The 19657-nt window shown below is 39.2% G+C and overlaps 2 protein-coding genes across 2 annotated transcripts; one reads left to right on the top strand and one right to left on the bottom strand.

Annotated features, from left to right (window-relative positions):
* The first annotated feature begins 8 nt into the window (after nucleotides 1-8).
* LOC149676575 (uncharacterized) lies at nucleotides 9-14182 on the top strand. The gene is made up of 13 exons (XM_089837589.1): nucleotides 9-376; nucleotides 693-784; nucleotides 865-957; nucleotides 1029-1228; nucleotides 1292-1473; nucleotides 1552-5255; nucleotides 5316-5402; nucleotides 5472-5850; nucleotides 5920-6143; nucleotides 6218-6349; nucleotides 6428-7199; nucleotides 7804-7936; nucleotides 8002-14182. Exons 1-13 carry the CDS (start codon nucleotides 235-237, stop codon nucleotides 12866-12868), a joined length of 11007 nt encoding a protein of 3668 aa, XP_089693715.1. The 5' UTR covers nucleotides 9-234; the 3' UTR covers nucleotides 12869-14182.
* LOC149676574 (alpha-1,2-mannosyltransferase ALG9-like) lies at nucleotides 13937-19428 on the bottom strand. The gene is made up of 16 exons (XM_089837605.1): nucleotides 18504-19428; nucleotides 18192-18348; nucleotides 17963-18097; nucleotides 17826-17896; nucleotides 17597-17759; nucleotides 17473-17534; nucleotides 17323-17410; nucleotides 16469-16574; nucleotides 16302-16390; nucleotides 16124-16231; nucleotides 15662-15733; nucleotides 15475-15595; nucleotides 15171-15321; nucleotides 14961-15093; nucleotides 14750-14880; nucleotides 13937-14093 (listed from the first exon to the last, which is right to left on the bottom strand). Exons 1-16 carry the CDS (start codon nucleotides 18608-18610, stop codon nucleotides 13982-13984), a joined length of 1806 nt encoding a protein of 601 aa, XP_089693731.1. The 5' UTR covers nucleotides 18611-19428; the 3' UTR covers nucleotides 13937-13981.
* Between the last annotated feature and the right edge of the window lie 229 nt (nucleotides 19429-19657).

Genomic DNA, 19657 nt, shown 5'->3' with positions numbered 1-19657 from the left:
ATTTTTGATAATTTTAATGACCGTTTTACTGGAATTTGTAATTAATGACTTTAAGCCTAACGATTGATAACACTTAAATGCCAAGCCTAATTCTTTTAAGCTGTATAAAATAGCTTTTAAATCATGTAAAATGTTGATAAATAAAGCTTTAAATAATAAAAAAAGATGTAATATTTGGCTTTGTTGGTGATTAGACGCCGCCATTATTGTTTCGTTGACATTCAGGGCTGGAAAATGGCGTCCTGCGAAGGAGAAAGCTGTCATAATGATCCTAATTTCGCGGTTATTTGTTCCTTTTTCATTAAATTCGGCGATTTAATCGGCGTTAATGTGTCCGTTGAGGATTTGCGATTGATGTTAGAGGACACCAAGAATGGTAAGTGTCTTATTTTAAGTTTTTATAAGCATCTTATAGAGATTAGGCTTAACGCGCTATCCAAAAAAGATCATTGCTCTAACAATCACTGTGCTGGTGGCGGCGTCCTTTTTTAACCGCTTACAATTAAAAGTAATTAATAACATCGTAAAATTATAGTTAGAGAACTAGACTCGTTTAAATTCCTGGATTAAAATAGTTATTACACCCTTAGTTCTTGGGTCATCTTTGAATTTTTAATGTAGGGGAGTAACCCCTCGTTAACTCCTTTGTAAATTCGTTAAAATTTAATCAAAATAAATTTAAATAATCACAGTCAGCGAAACTCTGAGGGATATACACATTCTGTTAATGAGAAAAACTCGAAAATGGTTTCCAAAAGACAAATGGGAAAAGGCAATGTGCAAGGTACATTTTTACTAAACTCATTCCCGATGATTGATCACAGACAGACTTTGTAAACGCAATATATATTTACAAATACACAGTTTTGCCACGAATATTCGAGCGTAGATGCTTGGGAATTAGAGAGATTTGGTTACAAAAAAGCCAAACTTTCTGTCAAATTAGAACTTTTAAAGGTAAAACTTTGTTTTTACGCGTTTTGCAGCGAAAAAAAAAAAGTAATTGTAATTTGTTTATAAATGACCAGCGTTTGGTAGAAGCTCAGTTCGATTCGCATACCAAGTTCAAGACGGAAATAAACAAGCACGAATCGGAAGGGTTGAGAGTTCTTCCTATAGGAAGAGATGTCAAGGGACATATGTATTGGTTCCAAGTGGACAACAAGCTAAACTTGAGGATATATCAAGAGGAAGCTGATGAAGATTCTTCTTGGAGTCTCGTTTGCAAGTAAGAAAATATTTAAGAATTAATTATAATTTATAAGTGAATATTTAATTATTTGTCATTTAGATCGAGGGAAGAATTGGCGCAACTATTAGCCAGACTTCAACAGAGCAATTTGAAAGTGACAAAAGAGGAATCTTCATCTACTAACAGTGAAAATGGGGATAGCAACCCGCCATTACAAAATCAAGCGGCTTTGGAAGCGAAGAAACTTGCAACTTACATGGAAACAATCAAGGAGGAAGAAAGTAATTAAATTAAAATAATTGTCGAATTGGTTTTTTTAATTCTAAAAACTAAATCTTAATTGGTTTTTTAAACAACAGAAATTGGTGAAGAAGATAAGAATTTATTAGATACGGGTCAAAGTGGGGTTAAACTTAAACTACCGACTATTTTCCCTAAAATAAATGAAGAAGATACAAACGCGAGTGACAAGGATTGTTCCGTTATCAAGAAAGAACCGTCTGATACAATTACTCGCGAAAATGTAAACGAAAAACTTGACGATGTAAACTTATCGGAAGTAAATATTAAAACTGTCAACATTAAAGAAGCCAGTGAAAGTGTCACGGGTTATAGTTGTTCTAGTAATACGGTTGTAGTTCAAAAATTATCAGTTCTGTGTCAGTCTAAAATTAATAATAATAAGTCTAAAGTTGAGGGAAAAACTGCGCGCGAAATTTCCATTTCTGACAATAAAAAACCAGAAACATCACCGTCCAATCAAAACACTGATGAAATATCAAAAACTCCCGAATTAAATCCAGAAAAAGATATTATTTGTGACGAAAATTCGTCAAACGCGACAAAAACTAACAATATTGAGGACAAAACAGTCAATAACACTTCCAACAACGACAAAGAGAGTGGTGTTGAAACGCAGCAGAAAAAGCGCGAATTAAGTTCCAAACCTTCAAACAATGTTGATATTACGTCAAACGATGCTAAAATAAATTTATGTCACGAAAAACCGTTACTACAAAAACCTAAATCTTTGAAGGAATTAGTGAAAGATAAAGTTGTTCAGATAGAATCTCCAAAGTCTTCAAATTTGGAAAGTTTAACAAATTATGACGGTAAAGCGATAACCATTAGTGACAAACGCGCTAAATTGAAAGCGTTCTTTTCGGAAGATGAAAAATCCGAGACATTGCTTAAAAATGGGGATGGGAAAAGGCAGGATATCAAAGATCTCGAGGACATTAAACCCATTAATGAACTTGGAAAGGAAAAATCAACGCCTTCCAAACACGACGAGACGGAGGCTAATTGCGTCGATGCCAAATCTCCTATCTCTGCCGCTAAAAGTAATAAAAAGAGTCATCAGAAATGTGACAGAGATGGTGCCGCCGATAATGGGATGGAAGATGGCAAAATCGTTGGGAGAAATGCTGAGAAAATGGAGGTGGACCAAGTTCAAGTTGTTCCTCGTCAGTTTGAGAAAGAAATTCGATCTTCTTTAGACGAAAAGTCAAGTGAAGATGAAGATAAACTGATGATAGATGAGGAAATTCACGAATTAAATGAAAAACCTAAAAAATCAGAGGAAAAAATGGAAGTTGAGGAAGAAAAAACTAATTTGGAAGAAACTTCTCAAAATTATGAGAAAATTGATTCCAACTCCAAGAACGATGAGAAAGTTGTTTCCAATGAAAAATCACATGATTCTGTTGAAAAAACTGATGATTCTGTTGAAAAATTAGACGAAAAAAATGATGATTCTGTTGAAACAGACAAAAAATCTGATACAGTTGACAAATTAGACAAAAACTCTGATTCAGTTGACAAATTAGAAACAAAATCTGATTCAGTTGACAAATTAGAGAAAAACTCTGATTCAGTTGACAAATTAGACAAAAACTCTGATTCAGTTGACAAATTAGACAAAAAATCTGATACAGTTGACAAATTAGAAACAAAATCTGATACAGTTGACAAATTAGACAAAAACTCTGATTCAGTTGACAAATTGGACAAAAAATCTGATTCAGTTGACAAATTAGACAAAAAATCTGATTCAGTTGACAAATTGGACAAAAAATCTGATTCAGTTGACAAATTAGACAAAAAATCTGATTCAGTTGACAAATTAGACAAAAAATCTGATTTAGTTGACAAATTAGACAAAAAATCTGAGAAACCCTCTGATTCAGTTGGCAAATTGGTCGAAGAATCAGTTTCTGTTGAAAAGAAAATGAAGAAAGACAAAACACCTGATTCTAAAAAGGAATCACCAATATCTGTTGATAAATCTGCAGGGAAAACCGACCCAGTTGATAAATCGCGTGATAAAAGTGATACAAAAATGGAGAAAGTTAAAAAACCCGATTCTAAAGAGGAACCATTAACTTCTGATAAGAAAATAGAGTCTGATGTCAAAACGGACAAGATGAAAGGCTGCAAAGAGAAACCTGATGAGAAAACTGACAAGAAAAGTGTTGCCAAAGGCAAACTGAAAGAGAAAGAAGATCTTGTAAAGAAAACAGATTCCAAAAAGGAGCTTGAAAAGAAATCAGCAATTAAAAAGAAACAAGAGGAGAAAACTGACTCTGAAGATGAAGAAAGTGGTTCCGAGGAAAGTTCAAGTGATGAAAAAACTGATTCCAAAGGAAAACCTGTAAAGAAAATTGGTTCCAAAGATAAATCTGATAAGGAATCAAAGTCAGCCAAGAAACCTTCCTCTGAAGATGAAGAAAGTGACTCTGAGGAAAGTTCGAGTGATGAAAAAGCTGATTCCAAAGTTAAATCTGCCAAGAAAACTGATTCTAAAGGAAAACTTGTAAAGAAAATTAGTTTCAGAGATAAATCAGGCAAGGAAACAAGGTCAGTGGATAAATCAGCCAAGAAAACTGACTCTGAAGATGAAGAAAGTGACTCTGAGGAGAGTTCGAGTGATGAAAAATCTGATTCCAAAACTAAATCAGTCAAAAAAACTTCACCTAAAGATAAGGTGAAGAAGAAATCTGTTTCTAAAAATGAATCGGCCAAGAAAAGTGACTCTGAAGATGAAGAAAGTGGTTCTGAGGAGAGTTCTAGTGATGAAAAAACTAAATCCAAAGGAAAATTGGTCAAAAAAAGTGGTTCCAAAGATGAATCTGATAGAAAAAAGACGTCAGGAGACAAATCATCAAAGAAAACTGATTCTGAGGATGAAGAAAGTGGTTCTGATGAGAGTTCTGGCGATGAAAAAACTGATCAAAAAGTTAAATCAGCCAAGAAAAGTGGTTCCAAAGATAAATCTGATAGGAAAAAGACGTCAAGAGACAAATCATCAAAGAAAACTGATTCTGAGGATGAAGAAAGTGGTTCTGATGAGAGTTCTGGCGATGAAAAAACTGATCCCAAAGTTAAATCAGCCAAGAAAAGTGGTTCCAAAGATAAATCTGTTAAGAAAACGACCTCAAAGGACAAATCAAACAAGAAAAGTGACTCAGACGATGAAGAAAGTGATTCTGAGGATGAAAGCAGTGAAGAAAAAACTGATGATGAAGATGACTCAAAACCCTTGAAAAAACCAACCAAACCCGGTTCAAAGGAGTCTAAAACCACTAAATCAACCAAACAGAAAGATGATGACAGTGAGACGTCAAAAAGTGTTAAAAAGGACGACAGCTCCAAGGAAGTCAAATCTCCAACCTCATTCCATTTGCAAAATTTTAGCATGGACTTTAACAGTAATGAAAACAGTGACGACCCCAAGGCCAGTACCGAAGGTTTCCTGCAAGTCTTCAACGCTATGACTGGTCGTATTCAAGAGGCGGTTGCCAGAGGAGGCGCGTCACCTAGGGCGCGAGGACGCGCTAGAGGTGGTCGGGGAAGAGGCGCGGCCAGAGGAGGTCGAGGTAGGGGAAGGCGACGCTCCGTTGATGATGGCACTAACGATAATTCGAGCGAAAGCGCGACACCAGTGGTTAAAAGAAGTCCCAGAATTCAGCAACAACAGCAAAAGAAGATGAGCGAATTAGCCGAGAAAATGAAGCAAGAACAAAAAAGATTGGAAGAATTGGCAAAAGAGAAAGCCGCTAAAGTACGTTGGTTGCCTTTAAATGGTTGCCAAATAATTATAACCATTTTAATCAACAATTAGGAAGCAGTCATGAAACAAAGACAAGAAAAGCTTAAACACTCGCCCAGTAAAAAAGGAAAATCAAAGTCACCCAGGAAAAAACCATCCGTACTAAAATATTATTTCTTTTGTCTCCGGGTGAAATTTAGCCCTAAAATTCTGTTATCTTAATTACAGGATGAAGACTTGGAGTTTTATCTAGAGGATTTAGAGGAAAAAGAGCTCGAAGATGACGACGAAGATGATTCCCAAGATTGGAAATCTTCAGTCGGGGGTTCCATTTCCGGAAAGAGTAGAAGAAGGAAGAAAAAACGCAAGGGGAAGGGAGGAAAAGGGGGCAACTGGGGATTAAAATTGAGTAGCAAACCTTGGGACGTTTCCGGAGAAGATTCCACGACGGAAGAGGAAGAGGAGGAAATTTTTGAGGAAGAAGAAATTGAGGAGGAAGAACCCTTAAAATTTGACGAAAATGAAAATGAAGACGAATTTGCTTGCGAGGAATTAGACGCTAATGAAGAACCAGTCGTCATTAGGAGAGCGAGAACTTTGAAGAAAGGTACTTAAGCGGTTTATATAAACTCAACTGGAATGGAAACGGTAACTCATTTTTATGGGTTTTTGATAGTTTGTAGCGAATCTGAGAGTTCGGAAAGTGAAAATGAAGAAAAGAAAGATAAAGAGAAAGACGAAGTTAATGATGATAAACCTTGCGGACGTTGCGGAGCCATGGACCACCCTGAATGGATTCTATTATGCGATTCTTGCGATAGCGGTTATCACACGGCATGCCTTAACCCTCCATTAATGATTATACCTGACGGAGATTGGTATTGCCCTCCTTGCGAACACGTAAGCCAATAAATTGTCTCTCAGGGGGGGTATAATTAAGACGCTAATTAGTAATTTATTATCCTCATCAACAGAAAATGCTATGCGATCGCCTCTTCGAAGAACTAAAGAACTTTGACTCACTCTTAAAGAAACAAGAGAGAGAGGAACTTAGAAAACAAAGATTGGCTTATGTTGGAATTAGTTTAGACAATGTTCTTAAACCCGTACGTCTTAAGATTTGATTCCGAATTAGTCCTTCATTGGTGGTTAATTATTATTGTTAATTATTATTCATAATTAAGGATAAACGAGATAGTTCCGAAGGGGAAGAAGGTGGTGGTAACTTTGAAGTTCCGCCTGATACCGAAATATTGGAAGAAAAACCCGAAGTTCGCGTTAAGAAAAGTTCGCGCAGACGCGAACGTAGAAGTAGAAGCACGGACGAATACGAGGAATTTTCGGAACACAGTGAAGAGAATAACGAAAGAATTCACCATCATAATAAGAAGATTAAAAACGAAAAGAAATACACCAGATCAGTTCGTAACAGAAAAACTGTTAGCTACCAATATCGCGAATATGACGAACTAATCGCGACCGCGCTTCAAACGCAACTCGGACCCGATTTCCCCATCATCAAGGAAAAGGAAACGCCCCCCGCGCCGCCCGTCAGTAAGGGAAAAGATATTTCTAATTTAGTGGCCGCTGAAGAAAGAGGAGAAAAATCAGAGGATGAAAAGAAAGAAGACGAGGAAGATGAAGAAGAAGAAGGGGAAGAGGAAATTGACTTAAGAGTGGTCAAACATCGAGGTGCCAAGAAAAAGAAAAGATTGAATGATTTGGATCTGACCAGCGAGGAAGAGGAGGAGGATAAAAATGACGAAGATTTCATGGGAAGTTCCGGAAATAATTCCGATACGGAAGTGTCAAAGTCCGAGAAGAGTTACGACGAAGATGAAGAAGAAGAGGAAGATGATTCCGGGGAATGGAAGAGGAAAAGAAGAAGGGGGCGTGGAAAAGTTACTAGACGAAGTGGAGGAAGGAGAGGGAAAAGACGATGGGATGATGACTTTGGTAAGTATTCTTCACATGTCCCAAACAGGGCCCTCAGGAGAGGGTGCTTCCCCGAGGCCTGTACCTTCTAGGGGGCCACCTGTAGGGTTATCTTGACGGGGGGGCGCCACCTGTAGGGTTATCTTGACGGGGAGGCGCCACCTGTAGGGTTATCTTGACGGGGAGGGGGACCGCGCCACCCGCAGGGTTATCTCGACGGGGGCACGCCACCTGTAGGGATATCTTGACGGGGGGGGGGGGGACCGCGCCACCTGGAGGGTTATCTCGACGGAGGCACGCCACCTGTAGGGTTATCTTGACGGGGGGCGCGCCACCTGTAGGGTTATCTTGACGGGGGGCGCGCCACCTGTAGGGTTATCTTGACGGGGGGGCGCCACCTGTAGGGTTATCTTGACGGGGGGGGGGGGCACGCCACCTGTAGGGTTATCTTGACGGGGGGGCACGCCACCTGTAGGGTTATCTTGACGGGGGGCGCCACCTGTAGGGTTATCTTGACGGGGGGCGCCACCTGTAGGGTTATCTTGACGGGGAGGGGGGGCGCGTTTTCGTCATTTTCCCCCGGGGCCTAACAAATACTTTAAATAATTGAATTATTTAATTTTAGTCGATGACGACGAGGATGAAGATGAATACGAAAGTGATGATGGTAGTGATTATCAACCTGTAAGAAGGGCAGCCAGAAAAAAGATCAGTTACAAAGAGGTTTCTTCCGAAGAGGAAGAATGGGGAAAATCAAAGTAACTACTTTTACAAAGCGTAACTTTTTAAGGAGTTTTTCTGACGCCTATTTATAATCTTGCAGGAAAAAAGCCAAGACAAAATGGGACCAATTAAGAGAACCTGACAGTGAAGACGACTGGAAAGGTGGCAAAAGGAAGAAGCGAATGGTCATATCACGTTTTGACGAATCTAGCAATTCCGCTTCTGATAATTCGGAGGAACCCGTTAAGCGCACTAGAAAGTCCAAAGAAAGCGAATCGGAAGCTAGTTCGGACGAAACGGCCAATGCAAAAAGGGATAAAACGTCTCTGAAAAGAAAATTGGAAACTAAAAAGGAAAACGTTAAAAATTCATCCAAAAAGGCGCGAAAGAAGAGCAAAGAATCTTCGGAAGATGAGGATGAAGACGCGGAGGAGGAGGAAGATGAAGAAGAAGACGCGTCTGATAAAGAAGAAGGAGAAAGTAGCGAGGAAAGTGACTCTGAAACCAAAGTTGGCACCAAACGACAAATAATTCGTTCCGATGATGAAGAAGATAAAGATGTAACGAAAAACAATCTTAAAGCTAAACCCCAACAGGACTCAACTTCCGCCGAAATACCTCAGACGGTTGAAGCTTTAAACAACAAACCTTATAACCAGGAAATTCCAAATCCCAATCAATCCGTTAATGTCCCAATACCTCAAATGAGAGATCCTTCTATTCCACCACCTCCTCCCTTGGTTTCTCTTCCCCAAAACATTCAAGGAGGCATTCCCCCTCCAAACCATCCCTCGGCCATGACTCTAACTAAGCAACTATTAGTTCAACCTCGTAGTGGTGGTGTTATAACGTCAACTCTTCCCCGTCCAATGGGTCCCAGCATTCCCATGGAACATATACAAATGATGGTTGATAACCAAGTGGTGCCTCACGATTCAGCCCAGGACTTAACTACCATGAAAAACGTGGTTGGTAACCGACCTCCTAATTATCCCTATCAAAGTTCACCAGGAATGCAACAACCTCAAATGAGGAATAATCACAACAGAGATTTTAATAACCCTTACGGAGATAATTTAACACCGATGGACGAATATTCTAACCGCCCGAGTCCTCTACGCCCGTCTATGGTTGAAAATTACGGACCGGAAAGTCCCTCAAAGTTAACATCCTTGGATAGCTACAATAGAGATGGTAATTCGCCATTAGCGGGTGCTGGACCCAAACAACTAACTCCTTTAGGCGGTCATTATCCCGGACCCTCTAATATGTATCAAAACCGGCAACAAACGCCACCCCCTCAACCGCATGTCAGGCATTTGGGTCCCCCTCATCAAGGACCCGAGTTTAGAGGAAATGTTGGTGAAGCTTACCGCCCGCCTGGCAACTATCCATACCCGAATCCAGGTGGACCAGCGCCGTACTATCCTCAACAGCAACAACATCCAGGAGGACCTTACCCAAGGTCACCCAATTCGGGAAATTATCTTCCTCAACCTCACCACCCTCAACAGGGGCCACACGAAGATTATCGAAATTACGCGGGTGGACCTTATCAACAAGGAAACCCTCCTAATTATTATCCGCCTAATTCCGGGGGTCAGAACTATTACCCGAACCCTAATCAACAACATCATAATCAACCAGGACCACCCCAACAGCCTGAAGATCAAGCTTACCATCCTCAACATATGAATTACAATCAACAACCTCCAACTACTATTTCCGGAGGAGGACCGGGACATCCTGGGATGCCACCGCGTCACGCTGTTGTTCCTCCTCATCAAAATTATCCCCCGTCTCCGCATCATATGGGAGGGGGTCAACCACCCCCTCAAATGACGGGACATCCGATAATGAGGCATAGAAATCCTCAGTTGCCTCCGAGTGGAGTACCTCATCCTTATCCTCCTCATACAGTGGCCCAACCTCATTACGCTTCATCGGCACCGCCTCAGGGTCCTCAACGTCATAATGTACCGGTTTCGGGAGCTCCACCTCAGCCTCATCACGGTGGTACCATTCCAAGTGGACCACCACCTCTTCACTCTGGTCCTCAGCCTCATAGTACTTCCAATCAAGGATTAACCCTACATATGGTTACTTCTGTAGCCGGCGGACCACCAACCTCGCATCCTAATATTCCAGCGGGTGGTGCGCCCCGTCATCATGTTCCCAGAGGTCCTGGACTAATTCCTCCAAATAATAACATGGTTGGTCATCCAAACGCTCCTCCAACTGGACAAGTACGAGCTAATATGCCACAACAACCTCCCACAACTCATCATTCCGCGCCTATTAGAGGACAGCCGCCTCATCACCAAATGCCTGGAGGTCCTCCGCATCATAATGTACCTCCCATGCCACCAATGGGAAATCCCAGGGAAGAGTTTAGAGGTGGCTACGTTAATCCTATGATGAGACATCCTGGGGGACCTTTTATAATGGGCAGTCAACCCTACAGTAAACATCCTATCATGCCACCTAATTATCCTAATATGGGGGCGCAAAATCATCCAAATATGCCGCCTATGGTCGGGCCAACTGGCCCTCCAGGACCCCCTAATCCTCAACAAATGCCTCCGACTTCGAGGGAAGGTGGTATTCCTGGACCTGGAATGCAAAGTAGGATGCCACATCCGCCTTCTAACATTTATGGAGCCAACAAAATGGAACCATACCCATCTAATCAATCTCCAAGTTTACCTTTACCTCAAGAAACGGTAAAGACATCTTTAGATCAAGGACCGCCAACTGCGGTTAGTGAAAACCCAGAAAAGGAAGCGTCGAGGCCAGAAATTGAACTGCCTAGAGGGAATATACCTTCTAAGCCCGAACCTAAGAAAAGAGCGAGAAAGAAAAGCGACCATCAAAAGGAATTGGAGAATCAGAGCAAACAAGTCGACAGGGAATACCGCGAATACATGGAAAGGGACGCCCGCATGAGACAGGAAAGGGAGATGAAAGAGAAAATGGAGAAGGAACGAAAAGAGGCGCAATTAAAAGCCCAAGGTGATAAACCTCGTGAAACTGACGAAAAACCACCAGAAGCGTCCAAACAATCTGATTCCACTGAAAAACAAATAGAAGCACCTGTAAAACCTGATCCAGAACTGAAAGAAAAAGTGTTGGAAACCAATCAAAAGGAAGCGAGGCGCGATAAAGAAGGTTCATCATCTCGAGATGTCGAGGACAAACAACCATCTAAAGATAGTCACCAAGAGAAGACGCAATCCAAGGAAGATGCTGAACGTAGACAGTTGATTGATCGTGAAAGAATGGACAGGGAAAGAATGATGGCCATGGCAGCCATGGAAAGAGAGAAGATGACAGCTGTCGAAAGAGAACGGTTGGCTGATTTGGAAAGAGAAAGAATGGAATCAACCAAAAGGGAACGACAAAAGTCAACTGAAATGGAAGAAAGAGCGCGACACGAAGTCATAGAACGAGACAGGGTAATAGCCATGGAACGTGACAGACACGAAGCTATGGCGAAAGAGAGGGAGAAAGGCAGTGAAAGACACGAAGCTATGGCAAAAGAGAGGGAGAAAGGCAAGGAAAGGGAAAGACACGAAGCTATGGAACGTGACAGACAATTGTCCATTGAACGTGACAGACACGAAGCTTTGGAAAAAGAGAGGGAGAAAGGCAAGGAAAGGGAAAGACACGAAGCTATGGAACGTGAGAGACAAATGTCCATTGAACGTGACAGACACGAAGCTATGGAAAAAGAAAGGGAGAAAGGCAAGGAAAGGGAAAGACACGAAGCTATGGAACGTGAGAGACAAATGTCCATTGAACGTGACAGGCACGAAGCTATGGAAAAAGAGAGGGAGAAAGGCAAGGAAAGGGAAAGGCACGAAGCTATGGAACGTGACAGACGCGAAGCTTTGGAACGCGACAGACAAATAGCCATGGAACATGAGAGACAAATGGCCATGGAAAGAGAAAGACGCGAAGCTATGGAGCGCGAGAGACAAATGGCCATGGAACGAGAAAGACACGAAGCCATGGAACGGGAGCGACAAATGGTCATGGAAAGAGAAAGACACGAAGCTATGGAACGTGAGAGACAAATGGCTATGGAAAGGGAAAGGCACGAAGCTATGGAACGCGAGAGACAAATAGCCATGGAACGTGAGAGACAAATGGCCATGGAAAGAGAACGACACGAAGCTATAGAACGTGAGAGACAAATGGCCATGGAAAGAGAAAGACACGAAGCTATGGAGCGTGAGAGACAAATGGCTATGGAACGAGAAAGACACGAAGCCATGGAACGTGAGAGACAAATGGCTATGGAACGAGAAAGACACGAAGCTATGGAACGTGAGAGACAAATAGCCATGGAAAGAGAAAGACAGGAAACTATAGAACGTGAGAAACGCGAAGCCATGGAAAAGGAAAAACGCGAAGCCATTGAACGTGAGCGCCAAACAGTTCTTGAGAGGGAAAAACAAGCAGCCCTTGAAAGAAAACGTTTCGAGGACACTCAAAAAAGACTGTCACCCGAGACGACAACTCAAGAATCTCCAACTAAAACTGACGAATCGCGAACTAAACCAACGGATCAACAAAGTGGTAATGAAGAAACCGAACAGAATATTGTGAAAAACGATAAAAATCACGAACACAGTGAAAAAACGATAGAAAGACTCGAAGTTAGTGAAGAGAAAAAGCGCGAAACACCCGTAGACAATTCTAAAAATTGCGAAGGGGAGGCGAGTGGCGGCTTAATTTCGGCCAAACAATCTCCTAGTAATACAAACGCGCAACAACACTTAGAACAATCTAATAACGACAACCTTAAAACGGACAGTGAAAATCCCTCCCAAACTAGTAGCAACAACGTTCCCCCCGCGAATCAACCTAGCCAGGGTGGTTTCATGATTGACAATTTACTAAGGTCGGAACAAAGCGTGGAAAATGAGACACCCGTTGAAAAAAACGGCGATAACGCGTCGTAAAATATTTAAACTAAATTAAGTTACCGTATACAGGTTTAAATTTAATTCTTTTAAGAGAGAGAAAAAAGGGAGTGGGCTTAAAAAAAAACCTTTAAAAGTATTGTTTTAGATATAAAAGAAACCAAGAAATTTTTAAGAAAATAATTAAAACTGTTGTAAAAAAATTAATTAAGCCTAAATATGGGAAGAGTATTTTCGAAATGTTTAAATTAATTTAATTTAATGCCCTTTCTAATTATAATTAAAGGTATACTGTAGTGTATGAAAAATTCTCTCTAAAAACAGTAATTTATAAATTAACGAATTATGCCCCCCCCCCAATATCACGATGGATCATGACTTTCTCGAGTAACTTAAAAACTGGTATTTAACTTTTACTATATTGAATGTATCGATAAATGTATTAATTTTTGGTTTATACGATATTCAATCTGATTTATATTAATTTCTTTAGTGTGTTTCCCCCCCCCCCAACGCAAAATTTAAACGTAGAATCATGGTAAGTAATCTGTTGTATCAACAGCTTCGAAACCCCCCCTCCCTCCCTCCCCCCGGCGCATAAATGTATAATGTTAATTTAATTTATCAAAAACTAAGATCAAAAATTAAATTCTTTGATATATCATAATTAATTTGTGAGAATAATTAAGTAATTAATCCCCCCCCCCACGTGTGTAAAATGAAATATATACTCGACTTTAATATCGGATCGGAGAAAAAAAATATTGGATTTGGTTTTTTGCTCTTGTAAATATTAACTATTTGTAGAAAAACAAAAACAACCAAAAATTGTATCTTAAAAAAGAAATATTAATTAATTGTTTTAGTTTAGGGTCTGTAATAATTAAAATTAAAAAGCATTTTATAATTTTTGAATTTTTGTACTGAGGAGAAGAAAAACAATTTGCATTTTAATCAACGAGCGAAACAAGTGTTTTTTTTTTTTAGGACTTAGCTAGGATTTTGCCTGTTTCTTTTAATTATCCCGATGGCGAGCCTTAATTAATGTACCGTTCAATTTTGTCCCAGAGACAATATTATCGCAAAGAAAAAAGAAAAAAGAACATAATCCCATAACGAACGTGTGTTTATATAATTTTAGTATTTTACATTTTACAAGTTTTCCTTACGTACAAGAAAGTGTTTTAAAACATTATAATCTATAAAACTGCACTTTGTTTCTGTAAAATATGGAACGTAGAACGAACGAAACCATTTTGACGAGCTGTAAAGTATTTAAAAAACAAATCATCTCTCTCTCTCCCTCCCATTTTTTCGCGGAAATTAAATAAAAACTATATAAAACTGCGCAAATTTAATTAAATCGTATTTAAACAAGAAGGGGGAATTTGGAAGGAAAGTAAAGTGTGTTCTACTATAATTTACCACGTCTATTATTGTTTTTTGAAATAATAAGCAACTCAATTCAGGGTTCATACAACTTCTGGAAAACCAATTTCCCTGAGATTTCCAGATTTTTCCCCATTAACTTCCCTGAGTTTTCCAGGTTTTTCCCGTATATGGAGTATCCTATGGAACAAATGTTAACGAAAGGGGGAGGGGCAAATAGGACTATTACATAATCAAAGGACATCCCCGTATCTCTAATATAACCAGAGTTACGAGCCTCCAAAGTTGGGTGTAATGTTAATCCTACGGAAGGGATGTTCAAGAACAGTTTGCTTAATTACTCGGCCCCTGTTTGACGCAAATTTCCCTGATTTCCATGAATTTTAATTCGAAATTTCCCTGAGTTTTCCCTGAGGTTTTTTCAACTATTTATTTCCCTGATTTTTACAGGTTTTCCAGGGTTTGTATGAACCCTGTCAATTCCACACACCAAACAAAAACCAAGCGAAATATCTTTTTTATAAATCTTACTTTTGGTTGTTCAGAAAAGGAACGCTGGCTATTTTACGCCAATTTTCCTGATCTTGGGAAAACCTGGGTTCTAATTTGGTTTCGTATGGAAAATCAGTGTCAATCAAATAATGACATTGTTTTAAATCGATCTAAAAACGAATTAATTTTGGTTTATTTTTTTAATTTAGATTTCAGGTTTTTTTCTTGTTTTCGTTAAGAAAATGCTTACGTATCGACTAATTTCCTCCAAATTCATATCATTCATATTCTCAGGAATGAAAGAAGTTGGGTGTTTAGCGTTATTTGCGAATGGTTGCGGTAGTTGGCCCTTAAATTCAGACTTTAAGAATTGAAGTTTCCATCTAATACGTTAATTATTTTTTAATTCTAATTAAAGTGGGTCGTCGTTTTGGGGTTTTAAAATTTAAAGGTATATTACCCATCAGGTAGAAAAAAACTAGAGGGAAATCTATGCCACTCTTTTCCAACGCATAAATTACGTTCAACAATTTGAGTAGATGGATTTTTATCTCGAAATTGTTGTAATTGAGAATTTGTTTCGAGAAAAACTTCAATGGGGGCGCAATATCCTGATTGATTTAAGTTAAATTTGATTAATTTTCATTAAATATTTTCATCAGAAGTCAATTAAATAAAGTAAACATTCCAGTCCTCACAATTGAAGGTTTGAAATGCTTCATTTTACGTTAATGGACTTCAATTAAATTAAATTTAATATTAACCTTTGTATAAAATAACTGATCTTGATAGTGAAAGCAACGACGTTACTATTATTAAAGTAACAGTTAAGTAATCAACCAAATTAATGGTAATTTTACGCTTCGATCGTTGCATGATTAATTTCTTTAGTTAATGAAAGGACGATTTTAAACATTAATTTTGGCATTTGAATATAAAAATTAATCTTACTTTAACGCAATCGATAGTAATGGCACTAGCTAAACATATCAGGGGGTAAATTGGAAACAAAAATCTCTCCTCCTACAGTGAAAAAGTTCATCAACTCGGAATAAAATTAATTGAACAAAGTTTGACCAAGAAGTGATATCTAGTTTACTGGGGAGAAGGTATAAATTCGCTACATTTCCATCTTTATCTCCAGTCCAAACGTAGACGTGTCCGGAGTTAATCCCCGCCGCCTCTAAATTACAACCAGCATCTCATTGGTTCCTGAAAACTCACGTCAGCGCGACGCGAATGACGAAAATTACAGTCATATTTTCCGACTGAGGAGAGGCCGCGAAATAGCCCGGCCTCCTTTTACGTCTCCCTTGTATTTTGAAAGGGGGACTGGGACTACGGCGCGCGAATACTTAGGCATCTTATACCTTCTCCCTAGTAAACTAGATATCGTTTCTTGGTTTGACTAACTTTATGAGGTCGTGTAAAAAACACGGCTATCCACAAATACATCGATGTCAGTGTCAAAACACCGTTTTGAACGTAGAGTGTCGATTTTGCCCCCCAAAAATAGATTAACTACAGAAATACAAAGAGGAAAGTTTAGAGAAAAGGTTCATAGAGTTAAGAAGTAAGTTTTTATACAGACCAGAATGGGAGCAGATATTAGAGCGCAGATAAATGCGAAGTTAAAGTTTAGAAAAGCGTTTAAGAAGTAAAAACTCCAAGGTTCGACTCCTGAATGAATTTAAAAAAGAAACGTTTCCATCAATGACAATTTAAATCGAAGTACTTTGGTTTTCAAAAGTTTTGTACCATATATATCAGGTCCGTGTTTTGAAAAGACGTTATAGGTGATGATATTTAAGGGGGCAATTACAAGACGGCCGTAATGAAAACTATCAACCAAGATAGTTGGAATCTACAATAAATGTCACCAAATATTGCATAAAAGTAGTACCATGGATAAAGGATGAGCGCATGAACGCTGGATCTCTAAAGGGACCGGAAAACGCCCGCCTTCCACTGTACAAACCGAGTCCTCTCTAGCATAGCGTCGGGGGAAGGGACGGGGGTAGTGAATTTGGGAACACTCAAGGCCATTCGGTCTTTTGTGATTCTGAATAAACCTATTGAAAAGAAATTTAAACGACCTTGGCCGTACCCGTTTTTTTTATTTATTTTTTTACAAAGCAAACGTGCTATAGAGAAAAATCTATTCCGTTTACCGGTCCCTTTAGAGATCCAGCGTTCATGATGAGCGTGAGGAAATTTGTTTTCAGGTTTTAGGATAGGCAACTCCCTATCTCCGACGGTAGCTTATGGTTGTCAGTGCGCGCAAAGCTAGGTCTCCATGTAACGTAGCTTTGTGCGTACTGACAACAGTCGAAAGAAAAACTCATTTTCATTATCTAAAATCTCGAGATTTAAATCCTGAAAATGAGTATTTCTTTCGTCTCTTGTCAGCACGCATAAAGCTACGTTACATAGAGACCTAGGTTTGCGCGTGCTGACAACCAAAGCTAGAGCAGAGTATATATATCGAATAACCTGCCATTGGAGATGGAGATAGGGAGTTGCCTATCCTATAGCGTGAAAACTAATTTCCTCGCGCGCATCCTTTACTCATGGTACTACTTTGAGGGAAATATGTGTAGAAAATAACTTGCCAGAAATAAAAGAAGGGAAATTATGGACCATATTATAAAGTAACGTATTCGTTTTTGAATGAATATCATATTGAAGGCTAGAGGTACTCTAAAAACATTACGGGATATTTAAAGATTCTGGATTTTGAAACGCGTTCAAATTAAAATTACCCAATTAACGCGGCAAAAGGCCAGCCTAAAATTGCCCCAAGAGCCACAGAGAGTATAGCAAACTGAAATTACATTGTTATTTCCACATTTTCTATGGAAAAAATTGAGTTCAACTCAATCGAACCTGCATTTTGTCTTTAAACCACGACCCGAAGGCAATCATTGTGGCGTACATTGCAAATGAGCTTGGTAAATAAGCGGTTGATGATATAAACATTCCAGTTGAGAATATCAGAAAGACTAATGTTAGTCTTCCAACATGAGCCCCAAATTTTTTACAAATCCCTCTAAAATTGTTCAAAATTTCAGCACATTTTTGCTGCATAGATTTACCCAAATATTTGTTTACATACTGGTAAAAATATAGTTGGCATAAGGCGGATATGAAACCCAAAAACAATCTTATCGTGTAAAAAGTTGAGATCTACACATAAATTTCATATTTTTACAAAACTAACTTGCGGTTTTGCTTAGAAATATTAAAGTATACCTTGTTTAGATTAAAAACGTGCAAACAAAGTTTCCCAATTAATGCTTGCGGCCATAAATAAAGGTATGACCTTAAAGCATAGACGGGAGAATACTCCCAAGTTTGAAATCCAGTTCCGTAGATTAAAAGGTGTGTCTTCACTCGCGGATTGATTAATTATTCATAAATTACTTTTAATTACCCCATTATCCCTCCCCCAAAACGTTAATTATAAAAAGTTTGTACTCACAGGTTCCCAATAATTGTAAGTCTCATCGCAGTCAGAGATTCCTGTCCAAACAACAGAGCATAATGTTGCGGAAAACAGTAGTTTCAATGACGTTAACGAACTCGGACACGGTGAATTATCGCTAGTTTTATTTTCTTGAGCTTTTTGCGATTCATTTCTGTAACACGGGGAAACGTTTTTTTAAAATTACCGCACTTTATTGACAACCGATAAGCCTTTGTCAAAGAATTTTGCCACAGATAAGAGTAATACGTATTTATAATAAAATTATCACTTTCAACAGCGATTTTCTTATTTATATTGGCTATTTACCTGATTTCTGTCACATTGGCGGTATTTTTAGCATCAAATTGTTTACTATTATTACGTTTAATTAAATCTTTTGGAGCATTAGCGCGAACGCGGCTTACACGACCCATACTTTCACCACCGGTTTTTAACAGAAACGGAAGTTTGGTAAGCTGTGATTGGCTAATTCGATTAAAGCGCGAAAACCGAAAACGCAACTTTTCAAAACGGTCTAATCAAAATGGTCTAATTAAGGGTTAAAACAAAATATCACCCACGCACATAAAAATGATGTCGACGAAAATAAAAAAGAAGAAGAATCGTCATCTAGATTCTTTAAACCATAGTTTTCAATACTGTTTCCAGATAAAGTTTTATGTTTTATCCAAACGAGGCTCTCGTCCATCTTCGTAGGGGTTTAGAATTTTAATTATTATTATTATTCTCGCGCACATTCTCCTCTTAGTAAATCTCGGCACTTTTAGAAATTTACAAGCTAAAACACCATAGCCAAAACTTGGCTTCGCTTAACAAGTGTCAAGTTCAGATTTCGACTAGACAGACTGACACGGAGCCATAGGGTCAGCAGAGCATCTCAGAGGGTAGATTGGTTTTATTCTTTAGTACCAAAGGGATATTTTTAGTGGGTCGTGGTTAAGATTCTAGAATTTTCATGACCTTGGTACGATTTCCGGACCACCACGTTATTTTTGGGGTTTTAAAAGGGAAGAGGGGCTCAAACTCACTAAAGGTCGTTTTGACAAGTTCTTGGAAGAATGTCTATTCACTCGGAGCCGGGACCGGGTTATACCATTAAACCGTGAAACCATGGTGAAACTTGTATTCTCAGGAATACATCTTCTTCAACTTGGAATCTTTAAGAGACCATAGACCCCATAGTAATTCAAGGGCTTAAAACTTGGTTAAATTGCCCTCAAAGAGAACTTGTTTACACAGGCCGCGGTAGTCTACGTCAATATCACGTGGATTCTAAGTTCATATACATTATGCATGACGCTAGGGGTTGCTACACCTCCCCTTTAGTTTAAGCAGAAACGCTGAGAAAATTACTTGCTAAAGATTCCAAGTAGAAGAAAACTATGTATTCCTGATAACAGTAGATCGGGGGAGATAAGCGCGCATTGGTTTGGGGTTGAACCCCAGGGGGGTGTACCTCG

The sequence above is a fragment of the Phalangium opilio genome, unplaced genomic scaffold, assembly GCF_054372755.1.
Source record: "Phalangium opilio isolate 3A_F unplaced genomic scaffold, DU_Popi_V2 ptg000045l_1, whole genome shotgun sequence".
Lineage (NCBI taxonomy): Eukaryota > Metazoa > Arthropoda > Arachnida > Opiliones > Phalangiidae > Phalangium > Phalangium opilio.
Note: the sequence above shows the minus strand (reverse complement) of the source record. Positions and strands in the feature narration are given on the sequence as shown.

Bases quoted from the DNA above. Each gene is read 5' to 3' on its own strand.
- LOC149676575 (XM_089837589.1), top strand. From the start codon at position 235: ATGGCGTCCTGCGAAGGAGAAAGCTGTCATAATGATCCTAATTTCGCG. The intron at 5,851-5,919 runs GTACTTAAGCGG...GGTTTTTGATAG, and splicing joins AGCGAGAACTTTGAAGAAAG to TTTGTAGCGAATCTGAGAGT. The intron at 6,144-6,217 runs GTAAGCCAATAA...CCTCATCAACAG, and splicing joins ATTGCCCTCCTTGCGAACAC to AAAATGCTATGCGATCGCCT.
- LOC149676574 (XM_089837605.1), bottom strand. From the start codon at position 18,610: ATGGGTCGTGTAAGCCGCGTTCGCGCTAATGCTCCAAAAGATTTAATT. The intron at 17,411-17,472 runs GTAATTTTAATT...TAATGTTTTTAG, and splicing joins CCTTTTGCCGCGTTAATTGG to AGTACCTCTAGCCTTCAATA. The intron at 14,094-14,749 runs GTAAGATTTATA...AATACTTTACAG, and splicing joins CCTTTTCTGAACAACCAAAA to CTCGTCAAAATGGTTTCGTT.